The sequence below is a fragment of the Mytilus galloprovincialis genome, chromosome 8 (assembly GCF_965363235.1).
Source record: "Mytilus galloprovincialis chromosome 8, xbMytGall1.hap1.1, whole genome shotgun sequence".
NCBI classification, from domain to species: domain Eukaryota; kingdom Metazoa; phylum Mollusca; class Bivalvia; order Mytilida; family Mytilidae; genus Mytilus; species Mytilus galloprovincialis.
This window is the reverse complement of record NC_134845.1, coordinates 86437220-86450822: the sequence shown is the minus strand read 5'-3', so window position 1 is coordinate 86450822 and position 13603 is coordinate 86437220. Positions and strand designations below refer to the sequence as shown.

The window sequence follows — 13603 nt, the reverse complement described above, 5'->3', positions numbered from 1 at the left end:
TTTATGAACAGTCAATAACTGTTAAGGTGATTTCGCGTTTCTGTTGAGGCCCTTTCTTTTGTTTTGATGCTGAAAAATGTGTCGATTCAAACGTACAAGCAATTTTTGACGAAACTGAGGTTGATCTTAAAATTACACATCTTGGACACTGATATCGCTGTACACTCTATGATAACAAGTATTGGAAAGTATTTCAGTTGATGCATATCTAACTACTCTGTAAAAGATCGGTCAGCTTTATTATTATAATGATCTAAGTGTACTGCTTGGACCTTTGCGGTGCCAACATCACTAACGTTCATAGGTACTTACGAATTATTGTCTTATGACAAGACTTACGGATCAATAAATTCCATTCTTTTTTGTTTGATTCATACTTCAACAGATTAGGGATATATAATGTTCAACAGCTTTCAGATCATGACATATAAATGACAAATTTTATGAATGAGTTATTTTTATGGCCCTTATGGCACAAGATAAATACTGAAAATAAAAAGCAAAGGAATCTCGATGACTTTTGAATTACATGAATTTATTTTACATTTTGTTTGATAAGAAATGTGAAAATATTGTAAATATTGATGACCAATATATCGGTTGGGTACTGACCTTGTGACCTTCCAAGTGAACTATGAAGGCTATTCTGTTTTACTCAGTCCCAGAATACTCAGAATCCAGCAAATTTTGTAGTGTTCTTTGGTACTTTTAATTGCAAGACAAGATTACTTTTTAAACAAAAATTTTTCAATTATTTAAATAAAAAATGTCCTCGGAGTTCGGTATGTTTGTTATTTTACTTTTTTCCGATTTGTGTGTTTTCTATTTTTAATTGAACAGGAGTTGTTGTTGTTATTTTAACTGATTTTGTCAATCTTTAAGGAATTCGTCGTTTTGAATTTTAATTTGAGTTCGGTAATTTTGTTATGCTTTTTATAGACATTTGGTTCAGGAATAGGTTTAACAAATGAACCACACATTTATACACAAAGTCTCATTATTGTAACTTACTTTAATTAATGACCATGTTTATTTTTCAGGATTACGGGTATTGGGAATTTTTAGAGTTGGTGCTTCTAAAAAACGTGTGAAACAGGTAAATAGAAGAAAACTATGTCATAAGATGTTTTTAATGCTCGAATATATATACACTATTAGGTCAATGTCAGAAAAATATCAACTTTTTTGTATGAGGCTGAGAAACTGGGGAAGGGCGAGGTTCTACCTAGTTCTCCTAGTTTTGCACTGAGTACAAACAAGTTGATATTTTTCTGACATTGACCTAATATTGTTTTTTTTTACTGCAACCTTAATAAATGAATTGATAGCTATTTAAATTGTAACACAAATTTCAAACTTATTTTCATCCCTCAATGAACCCTAACTGTGATAAAAGTGTTCTATGATGAAATTGACATAGCACAAAATAAAGTTGTGTTGCTTCATTTAGGAAATAAACACAACTAGTTGCAGTATAAAACATTTTATCAAAGAAAACGTGAGATTATTACATAACACTTGCATCACCGTTCTGTAGGAGTGTTGAGTGTATTTATACTGTTTGTTGTAAATTGTATTAATTAAGTCTTTTTGGTAAAATTACAAAGTGATAACCGATATACACTGTATATATAAAACAAAGTTTTGCATGCAAAAAAGACAGGGTGAATAGTTATCAAAGATACCAGGATTCTAATTTAGTACGCCAGACGCGCGTTTCATCTACATAAGACTCATCAGTGACGCTCAAGTACAAAGTTGAAGAGCATCGAGGATCAAAAATTCCAAAAAGTTGTGTCAAATACGGCTTTGGTAATCTATACCTGGGATAAGAAAATCCTTAGTTTTTCAAAAAAAGAGGAAATGTATTGCGATAAAAAGAAAGGATGAAACACTCAAACACAAAAGCTAAAGAAAGAAAAAAAACATGTCGCCCTTATGTTTCTACCCAGATATCATTATCAATGGTTATTCAAGAATAATGGTTGATTGCATATCACATAATTTAGACAACCTTTCATCTGTTAAAGAACTTACAACACTATCTTATTATTTCAATGAAATAAAGTATTTCTAATGGTCACTGAAATTCGAACTCTTCCTCTATGACTTAGTAATATTCGGACGGTTGAACGAAATGTATTCATTGTAACTTTCATACATAAACTCTAGTGTTTTAAATTTCTTCAGATTCGAGATGAATTTGACAGTGGAAAGGATGTACATTTGGACGACTCTCACAGTCCACATGATGTTGGGGCTTTACTCAAAGTGTATTTCCGGGATTTACCAGACCCATTACTCACGAGAGATTTATATACCCCATTTGTTGCAACGAGAAGTAAGTATATCTTATACTTTACATTTTCAATCTGATGTTGTGTCTTGTGTACTTTTATTTGTCTGTTTTTTTAGCTATGGCGTTGTCAGTTTATTTTTTATCTAGGAGTTTGACTGCCCCTCTGGTATTTTTTCGCTCCTCTTTTGTCAAATGAGCACATTTTAAGAATGATAAATCCAGTCTTTAAAAGCTAACTAAAATTATCAAACTGCTATATAGTAAACAGAGATACTATTTTTAGTTTCGTATTTACACAATTTGTACAATGATAAACTACAGTTTGTTCCATTTACATAGAAAGCAATTACATAAATGCTAAATTACATTTTTTTGCAGAACTTTCTTCACGAGAAAATCAGTCGGCTGCAATGCAATATCTAGTCGCTTTACTTCCAACATCAAGTAGAGATACTCTTCAGTCATTGCTGAATTTTCTAGCCAAAGTTGTTCAACATTCCACAGACACTCTCGAGGCAGATGGAGAAACGGTAACTATTTTGTTAAACATAATGCTTAGTCCGTTTCTGTGTGTGTTGCATATTAGGGTTGTGTCGTTGTTCTCCTCTTGTATTTTTTGGTTTGTTGCCCCGATTTGTTTTTTTTTATCCATGGATTTGCGAGTTTTGAACAGCGGTATACTACTGTTGCCTTTATTTGTTAACTATAAATGCATAATTTAAGAATATGTTCTTGCACTTCTCATATAGACCTATACAGCTTATGAAAAAAAATGTCTATATTTTCTTTTTCTTGTGACCTTTCAATCTTTTGCTTTGTTGCCATGTATATATATGTCGTTATCATGCATATAATTATGTATGTGTACTATTAATTTGGTATAAAGCCAAATACTGAGGTTATTACTAGACAAAACAGTCTACTTTCTTGCTGTAATTAATCGGTTACTCTGATAATGACTTAATATATTCGATTTTTAAGCGTAACATTGAAGTTATCACTAGAAAAACCAGACTCTTAGTTCAGGAAAGTAGTGAGCGTTTTGGTGACTGGTTTAAGACAACCACCACACTTAACTTGGCTGCAGTTACTGATATGACCAACTGACCGTATTATTCTGATTACGGGACTCTTGTTTCAGTATGCTTTTCCTGTCATCATTAAACACCACCAGTTAACATCTTTGCACTGTATAGATAAAGTACAGCTGTTCTTTTTACGGTCGATGTTTATAGGACAGAAATATGACCAACATCAATGTATTTACATGTACTTACTCCTCTTCAGAAACAGTCATCATAATTCCCCCACAGACGGTTGACCATCAATCATACGCTTAAGACGATTTATGATTGTAGTAAACTTAAGCAGACATTAATCTTACACTTCAGTATCATACTGTTACGCCTTTAAATCTGTTCGGATTATTTAAGGTAGTTTACGATATATCGGTGTACTTTAGCCCCGGGATATTGATTTGGGACACAATGGGCCCACAACATTCTCTCTAGTGAAAAGTGAAGCATGAAATCCAATGACCAACGTTATGGATAGTGAATGAAGGATACCATAGGTGCCATGAGTGTCCACGTACGGTCATAAATAAATCATATTTTGGTATCATTTAATCTTTTTATGTCATATTTACACCTCCAGCCCTATACAGTCAATAACACTAGGACAGTGAAAAGGGATAGTAATGATCGACAAATCATGAGGATTTTTTATTAAAACGTTTTAATAATTGATTCAAAATGCTGTTACTATTAGCACGGACCAGAGCACGGATTATGATCTAATGTTATGTGTTTAACTGACGGGTAGAATTTAGATATCATGATGATTTAACAAAAATCTTAAACTGTATCTTAAACACTTTTAAATGTCTATTATTTTGGGTGATTTTTAAGATTAATGATATTAAATAAAATAATAACAAAATAAACTTTAAAATTGTAGGAATTAAAGGTTTTGAGAACATAAAATGTATTTTAATTTAAGGATAGTTTTGTTTACTTTTTATAGCTTGTCGTATAATAACAAAAAATATATGAAATGGTTTAAATGAAACAGAAAACATTTAAAAGGTATAGGTGACAGTTATGTGATTGTTCAGCTAAACTCAACTATACCTCACTGCTTCGTAAATGTGATAATTGTAGATTTATGAATAAAATTAATGTGGGAAAAATCTAAATATGTAATTATATACGTTATATATACTAAATAATAAGTAGAGTAACAAGGTCTTTTTTAATGGAAAAGTAGGTGTTTTCCACAATCCATCATTTTTGAGTCGTAAATTTTATAAAATTATATATGATTTGAAAGCTCAAATGTTTTATAGGTGCAAATATCATAAAATGAATAATAAAGGTTAATGGATTTAAATGTATATATTTTACCATGTACTAAGCCTTGAAATTAACTATATTCCTCACCTTGCACGTAAAACAATCATTTTGAACAATTCTTTAATAAAGCACGTATTATTAAAATGTCAAAAAAAAATCGAATGTAAATTATACAAAATTTATAGTTTGATATTTAGATGAATGGATTACATGGAATTTTGTACATTTTGTAACGACACCGCATTGGTGTGAATTTAATAAAAATATATTTACTATTATCACCAATGAAATTATAGATCTGGATATCACATAAGATATCTACTACAAACATTATAATTTACATTCTTGTTGAAAATATATTCTTAAGTCCTTTTGGTGGTCAGTTTTTCATAAAATTACGTATTCTTAAGTATGCAAGTTATAAAATTATTTCTTTTAAGTCATTATCTTATATTTTGTCATAAAAGAAGTGTACTCATTCGATACTTGGAAACCCAGTTGGTTAACTGGGGTAAAGACATATGCTCATTCTTGAACTTCTGTTTTCCGATTGTATAACCTCCGATTGTATAATCCACGCTTGCGAGGGATTTTCGCGTTGATGTATCTCGGGATGGACATGCAATAACATTCAGTCGGAATAGGGATGTCATTTTCAATGCCTGTTGTAAATTGTAGGGAAAGACTAGTGGCACGCTCTCACCATCCGTCTTCTTTGCAAAGCAGACATCTTTAATGCACAAGACTGAAAACATCTTAAAAAGACAATAATTATAACTAAATTTCTCATCTCATTTACAGCTTCCTGGAAACAAGATGGATGCACACAATCTTGCCACTCTTTTTGGTCCTAATATACTACGGAAAACAAAGGGATCTGAAAAAGAGTTTAATGTAGAGAGTGTAGAAAGATTAGAAGAAAGCAAAGAAGTTATAGAAGTAGTGAAGGATATGATCGAGAACTATGATAAAATGTTTGAGGTAATATTCAGTTATGCTATCTTACCTCCTATTCATTTCTGCAAATATGATTGGTTAAAAGCAACCGCTTAGAGTCTGTGTGTATTTCATATTAGGTTTTTGGTTGGGCTTGTATCAATACTCAGTTAGTAGTGGTGTTTCGTCTCTTTATAAAAGAGGACATTCAACTTTGATGAAGGGACGATCATTTGATTTTCTAGGGTATAGAGGAATTTTGAAAAAAAGAATATACCAGAATGGTAAGAAAATAATTAACCTTGCATATTACAGGATGAAAATTATTATTCTGCAACAAAATCTATGAAACAAATAAACTCATCATATATACCAGGATTGAAATCGTGTTCAAAAGTATGAATAAAGTTTTGTATGTTGCTACGACGTTTGTACATGTACTTGTGTATTACACTATGATAGTTTTAATATAAAGCCCCTTTTATAAAAAAATAAGGCTTTGAATAAACAAGCGTGCTTAAATGTCAAGACATAGTGACTTTAACGTTTTGCAAGGTCAGCTGGAAAATAAGTCTATCTTAAGGTTATTGACTAAAGATATAATTAAAAATTTTAAAGGAAGGCTTTTTCTTGACTGATAGTTTAGAATAATAGATAGATTCCTTCCAACTGCTCTTCTGAATTAAAATATAATAAAAGCAATGTGTCCTTAATGATTCTTTTTATTATATAAGTTGTCCTACTCTAAATACTACAAAAAAAAGAGATAGTTTTATTATGTTGATCGCTGTAAAATTCATCAAACTAAGATAATTTCCAAAAGTATGAGAATAAAGGGTGTTAACTGCAAATTTTCAAGAGTATATCTTATTTTTTTTTCAATTTTTAAACTTTAAAAAAGCCTAAAATAGATTTTTTTTACCAAAAAAAACATGAATTTTCAATTTAAAAACGAATTTTCAAACATTTGTTTTATCATTGGCCTTAACATAAAATGTTTAAAGATAAGTATCATTTTGCTTTGTGTTCGTCACAGAAAAAAGTATCATCACATTTTAAAAATGATTGGATCACTATGTTTGACAATATAAAGGACATTGATATATTGAGTATAATGATAAGGTCATTGTTTTGGTCCATTGAAATAGAAATTAAGAAATAGTTATAAATTTTTTAAATTTTTCAAAAAATATTTGTCAAATTTTAATAGATTTTTGTTGTAGATTTTTAAATTATGTATTGCATATTCTAACTAAATGCTTATGACACTTAAGGGATTTTTTACAAGAACAGAATACAATACGTTGGCCTTGAAGTTTCCTGTAATGGACTTGTTAGGCGACATAGTCTCAAAACCCGGATTGAAAGTTCATTATAAATTCAGAAAGCTTGCATTTCATCCTAAAATTATACCAGAATAGAAGCAGGTCATGTGACGATCAGATAAACATATTAAATTGGATCCGTCATAAATTATGATACTTTATGATGTCCATGACCTACTTTAAAAATATTTAGTGCCGAATTGTTATTGACAAAGGAACTAAAAAAAGTTTTAAATGTTGCTTTCTTAAAAGAATTCAAACATTTAAGAGTTATTCTACACTTAACCTTAATTACAATTACAATCAAGGTTAAAATAATTTATATTATGGTTGGGGACTTCTGAAAATGACCAGCACAACAACAAAAAAACCAAACGTTTGAATAATCTTGAAAGGTTTACTCAATTATTTTTGTTTTCAATTTTATTTTTTGTTTCCTATAAGGAGAGAAAAACTTAGTTTTTGGTACTGGCATGAAAATACGGATTTTTTTTTGTGTTATTAAATTTGCCGTTACAAAATGTTAAAAATTATTATAAATTAAGGAATGTATCTCCCTCATGCAAAGCTCTGATTCCTTTCAAGGATTTGGCTATACTTTTTGGAAATTTGGATTATAGCTCTTCATCTTTTATATAAGCTTTGGACCATACATATTTTGGTCACGAGCATCACTGAAGAGACATGTATTGTCGAAATGCGCATCTGGTGCAGAAAAAATGGTACCGTTAATGTTATTAGTTGTATGCCCTCCCCCAACTTCTGAGAGTAAGACAACAAGACCTTTCAATCCATACCCTAGGTTCTAAGTACTTGATTTTTCATTATTTCAAATCTACAATAACGTCATCTCTTTTATTAAGCCCCCGTACCTTGACTGACAATGTATTGTCAACTATCTAAATTGTTAATAGTAAGCATTTTGTGTCTACTTTGTGAACTGTCCACTAGAAGGGACAATAGGTTACTAGTTAAGAAATTGAAATTCAAAACTTTGCCATAATGTCTGCAGACGGTTTTATTAAAAGTAACATATTAAATGAATCTGTTCTTAAATATCGTCTAGATACAATTAATAAATCCGATACACCTCTTCATATGAGATATTAAAGTATATCTAGATAATATAGATATTGTAATATAGTATACCTGTTCTAAATGTCGAATCGACATATTGTATTCCTTTAAATATATATATCAAATTTATGTATATATTCATAACTTTTTAACTGATGACATAGCACAGAGTTTATTAAATGATACGAGCTAGTACTATTACTATCATAAAAAAATTATAATTAGTAACTTAGTGAGGCCCCTCATGGGGGGTCCTAGTAATCACATAATCACCATTTTTTGGCCAATATAATCACATAATCATTAAATATTTGCTTATCTTTAGTAATCAAATAATCATAAACTAAAAATACAGTCCTAGGTAATCAAATAATCATGAAATATTTGGCTTAATAATCAAATAATCATTAAAAAAAACGGCCAAGTAATCACATAATCAAAAACCCCATGAGGGGCCTCCTTAGTGCCTATTTAGCAATAAGTAAAGATAAATGACTTTTATTGAATTGAATGTCATTCTTTAAATTTGCATACCACAAGGACAAATGATTGTGTTACTTATTAAAATGCAGCGAATTTGAATTAGATGCTTATTAAATTTGCAAAAAAATGTAACCTCACAGTGCACTTAATTGTAACATATTAAATTCATACTTATGGTTTTTGACCCGAACATAATACAAAATCCATTTGTATTATATGTGTTAATATGTTTTTGCTACTGGCATATGCATTGGTATATTTTTGTGAAAGTTCTGTAATAAATCATTCATGGAAAATAATTATTTATCTTAAGGCTTAAAGAAAAGTACATGCACTGGTTTAGTTTTAAATTTATTTGTAGAATAAATAAAGATCTTATGTATTCACAACAGATTTAAAACTTAATTCCCCTAGTTTTAGCTTTTTACTGTCTTTGTCCTTAATTTTTTTTTAGTCCGAGCTTTGATCAAAATAGAATTACCCCTAGGTATCTTCTATTTTCAAATCGTGAAATAAGTTCTTTTGCGATAGCCATATAGTTTGAACAAAATTCACGAAACTTCATATTATCTCTTAGTCTGAAACAATCAAATACATTTCTATTCTTTGTCTTTTAGGTACCTGCCATTTTGAGAGATGAGGTTTTACGGTTGCTATTGGAGACCGACCCAGATACTGCTGATCACCTTTTGAAATCGTTCGGAAGTGATGTCAGGTAAATAATATTTACCAACTTATGATCTGATAATAATACAGATCATGGGTCCACGCTTTGCTTGCAAGGCTCTGAAAACGCTCAATTTTACTTTCTATTTGAAAGGATTTTCGGGATCCTCAGGTTTTTCGAAATGATACACACCTTCAAAAATTGGAGTTGATATAAAGAAATTAGTAGAGGAAGTATGACGGAGTGTTGTCAAACACTTGGATTCAAACGTATTATTATTATTTGAGACTTCAACAATATAAGATGCGAGACGATTCTAAAGTAGAAAAAAAACAGGAAATACGCTGTTGAATGAGTTGAAGGGTAGCTGTTAACTTGATATTTACTCAGCATATGTTATCTATGTATCAAATGTAAAGAACGTTGAATGTTTAATTCGTACGAAATAAGTCAACATACATGTTTTTCGTGTTCTTTAGTTGCCCTTAACTTGCAAAATTACCACTAAAATCTTCACATATGTAATCTAGTAATTAAACAGACAGAGAGTAGACACAGATCTACAAATCTACACCAGTACTCGGAACTACTTAAAAAAAACACACATTTTTTTACACGAAAAAAGCACTAGAATATGAGGAAAAGGACAAGCAAAGAAGATGCCAATGCCTTTTTTTCAAATTTGTGCACTTCAAAAATTAATCCTCTCTCTATACATATATATTGGTTATAATATTCAGTGCAACTTTTGTCATGTTGGTCACGGAAACTTGTATATCGTGTAGTGTGCCATTTAGTCCAGTCTATTTTTGTTCAGTCAACTACATAGACACTAAAACAATTAGCATTAAAAATAACCTGTTTAAACCAGTTTGTTCTTCATTAATTGTAGTATTGAACCGGATCCAGATACAACATCAAGTAGTATTTACGATGACAGCGATACAGCCTCGATTCCACGATCTCCGTGTAGTGAAGCAGAACTTAATCCACAAAGACAATATGATCACACACCTTTACGAAATTCCAAAAGTGAAGAGGTCATGACACCCAGAACGAGGCGGAGGTTTTTCTTTTTATCAGGAAACGATAATAAAACAGAGAAGAATGATAATAATAACACCGAAAAAGAACGGCCTCAATTTCGTCTTGATAGAAGTCCTAGTCCGCAACCTTTAAGAACTCCAAGGTCAGCTAGACCTCCCAAGGTTAAAATAACGAAAGAAACATCTAGCCCAGCCGTTGTGCGAAGGCATCGATCAAATATAACAGATAGACCTCAATCAGAAAATTTAAGTAATTGTCTTGCCATTCCGAAACCTCAGTATTCGCGGCAACTCAGTACATCTGCAATAAACAGTCAAACAAATACCTCTGCTGATGAAAATCCAGTCAGTGGTGAGGGTGGACAATGGATGCAGCCATCATCGCCGTCAACACCATCAACGGCAGGTAGTACACCACGAACACCCAGGGCTTTTTCATCGAGGCATAGGCCTCTTGGACTTGGCGGAATTCCTAGGATGCCAAGAACACCATTCGCCAATTCTGATTGGGAGCGAGAACGATGGCGTCAATGGGAGCTATTAGCGAAGGAAAATGTTGATGAGAAATATGAAAAAGAAACACTTGTTTGATCTTTTGATTTGTTCGTATATTTATTTATATTACCATAAATGTTCTAGACAGACACAGAGTGCATTTGTTAAAATATCAATCAAGAACAGTTATTAATAATTGGACATGTTATTTATTTGTTAACTATTCATTGGGGGGATTCACAGGCAGTTATATAAAATAGAATAAAATTATATTATTATATTTTACGCTGTATGTCCTATTGCCATCATTCATGTTTCATACCTACTTTACATCCTGTAGTCGTAATACCTTCAACTTCAGATATCAAGGTTGTACACTATTTTTGACAAAATAAAGGCAACCGAAGTCTACCGTTGTTCAACAGTGATAACTCATTTAAGCGGAAACAAATCCTTGTCACAAACCAAAACCTAACCTATTTATGACTAAAAGGCAACCGAGTTCTACCGCTGTTCAAAAGTCATAAATCGATTAATGCGAAAACAAATCTTAGTCACAAACCAAAACCGAGGTAAACACATCAACTATAAGAGTAAAACAACAGAACAACAGAAAAACTGTACTGCTACAAAAACAACGCCAACATGCATAGAAAAGGAAAAAAGCGGTCTTAAAACAAACTTGTATTTATTTGGTTAATATATGCTTTTAACAATATATCATATGCCATTTGATCAATATCGCTACTTTTGATGTCATACAGTTGTTCTGTCCTTAATTTATTTCTGTTATTGGGTTTCTCACTGGCTTTGCAAAAATGTCTTTAAACAATACTCCTTGACCACATGAGGGTTGACCGTGATATTTATGATTTGGTATAGGCACTTTGGAAAGTGGATGTTTAAACCAGGGCAATACACTAGATATTAGGGAACGTCTTCAAATAAAGGCAACAGTAGTATACCGCTGTTCAAAACTCGTAAATCGATAGACAAAAAACAAAATCGGGGTAACAAACTAAAACTGAGGGAAACGCATTAAATATAAGAGGAGAACAACGACACAACATTAAAATGTAACACACACAGAAACGGACTTAGCATTAGACAAAAATCCGATGGGAATAACAAATATAAAAATATAACGTCAACACCAAATACATGAATTTGGGATAGAAAAGTGCCGTGACACGTCGTATAGTAATGTGAATTCACACAAATATAAGAGAAAACAACCTACACAACGTTAAAATGTAACACACACACATAAACGAACTATGATATAACAATCGCCATATTCCTGACTTGGTACAGGACATTTTTTAAAGAAAAAAATGGTGGGTTGAACCTGGTTATGTGGCATGCCAAACATCCCGCTTTAATGGCAATGATAAATATATCACTAAAATGACAACATAACATTACAGGACTACAATACAAATAAATAGGAGAACATATTAGACAAAGAAACACATACATAATAGTTAACAAAAGGCACCAGGTTTAAAATCCAATACGCAAGAAGCGCGCCTCGTCCACACAAGACGCCCAGATATAAAAGTTCGAAAGTCAAAACAAGTACAAAGTTGTACAGGACTGCGGATCAAAAGTTCAAAAAGGTTGTGCCAAATACGGCTAGGGTTTTCTGCTTGGGATAAGAACATCCTTATAATTTAGACCAATATATGATATTGCAAACAGTAAATGTTATCAAATGAATATAAAAGTTATAAATGATTAAACTGAAGTATTAACTAATTACAGAAACAAACAACGGATACACTACATAAACCAACACAAAAAATAGACACACCCAACTTATTCAAGGCCTCAACGCAAAAAGTGAAAAAAGTGACGTTACATAAGAAGTGGTGAAAAGGCACACAAAATGACGTCCCATTTGAAATTCTAAAATAGTACACAAAAATGACGTAACATTTGAATGGGTAAAACTATTTCCCAAAAATAAGAAAGAATTAGGATTGATTTAAGATTATATTTGAACTAAATACTGATATTAGCAATTAACTATCTTATATAGCTATGTCCGGTTTGTTTTGAATCTAACTGCAAACGTAATATAGCGTACAAATTATGTTGAACCAAATCAAATCTAATAAATGAAGGCGGTGATTAATTTTCGTTACCATAACACATGAATATAATAGAAAAGACGTCAACACATTCGACAAAATCCGATGAGAATTACAAATACAACATCGAACTAAATACATGAATTTGGGATAGACAAGTACCGTAACACGTCGTATAGCATGCGAATTCACAAGCAAAAAGAGACGTACTAGATAGATTTGACCGATGCCAAACCTGAACAATTAAGCAAGTAATCAGGATCCTCATGTGTAGCTAATGTTATAGTAGTATTGTTTGGATCTATTCATTTTCTTAATTTGGCGTATAAATATTCGCATACACTTAAATCAGTAATTCGGTTTTCACACATATATATCCAGATTTCGCGCTTTTTCTCTTGTCGAGAAAAAATTACTGATCAGTCGACACGTATATTTTGCATTCATGATGTGTAATTGCAGTTATCTCTTTTTTTGATTTAACATTTTTATATTTGTAGATTTACTACCATTTTTCGGAGAATCAGAGACCATGATTTACATGACCAGAGTTGTCACAATTTATTTTTATTAAACTGATCAGTACAATTTCTCATCCCAAATTGCTTTTCGTTTTATTTATGTATTATTAAGACAATTTTTATGTTCGTATGAGTATAGCGAAGAAGAAAATAAACTTCATATACATATGACCCATTAAAAATCTATGAAATGTATAATACCATAATTCTCCTAAAGGAGTATAATACACTTATGCAATAGCTAGTATAAGTAGTATCAAAACTGTTTGATTTGAAAGAAACATAAAACATACATTGTCCACATATA

The 13603-nt window shown here is 31.4% G+C and overlaps 1 protein-coding gene across 2 annotated transcripts in view; it reads left to right on the top strand.

Moving 5' to 3' along the window:
- Nucleotides 1–10962, top strand: part of LOC143042730 (rho GTPase-activating protein 6-like) — a 72594-nt gene extending 61632 nt beyond the window's left edge. For both annotated transcript variants that reach the window (XM_076215170.1, XM_076215168.1), the window contains 6 exons: nucleotides 1041–1096; nucleotides 2191–2341; nucleotides 2678–2829; nucleotides 5455–5634; nucleotides 9092–9189; nucleotides 10034–10962. In XM_076215170.1, coding sequence (XP_076071285.1) covers nucleotides 1041–1096; nucleotides 2191–2341; nucleotides 2678–2829; nucleotides 5455–5634; nucleotides 9092–9189; nucleotides 10034–10778 — 1382 coding nt within the window. In that variant the 3' untranslated portion in view covers nucleotides 10779–10962. The remainder of the gene's footprint in view (nucleotides 1–1040; nucleotides 1097–2190; nucleotides 2342–2677; nucleotides 2830–5454; nucleotides 5635–9091; nucleotides 9190–10033) is intronic.
- Nucleotides 10963–13603: the final 2641 nt, after the last annotated feature.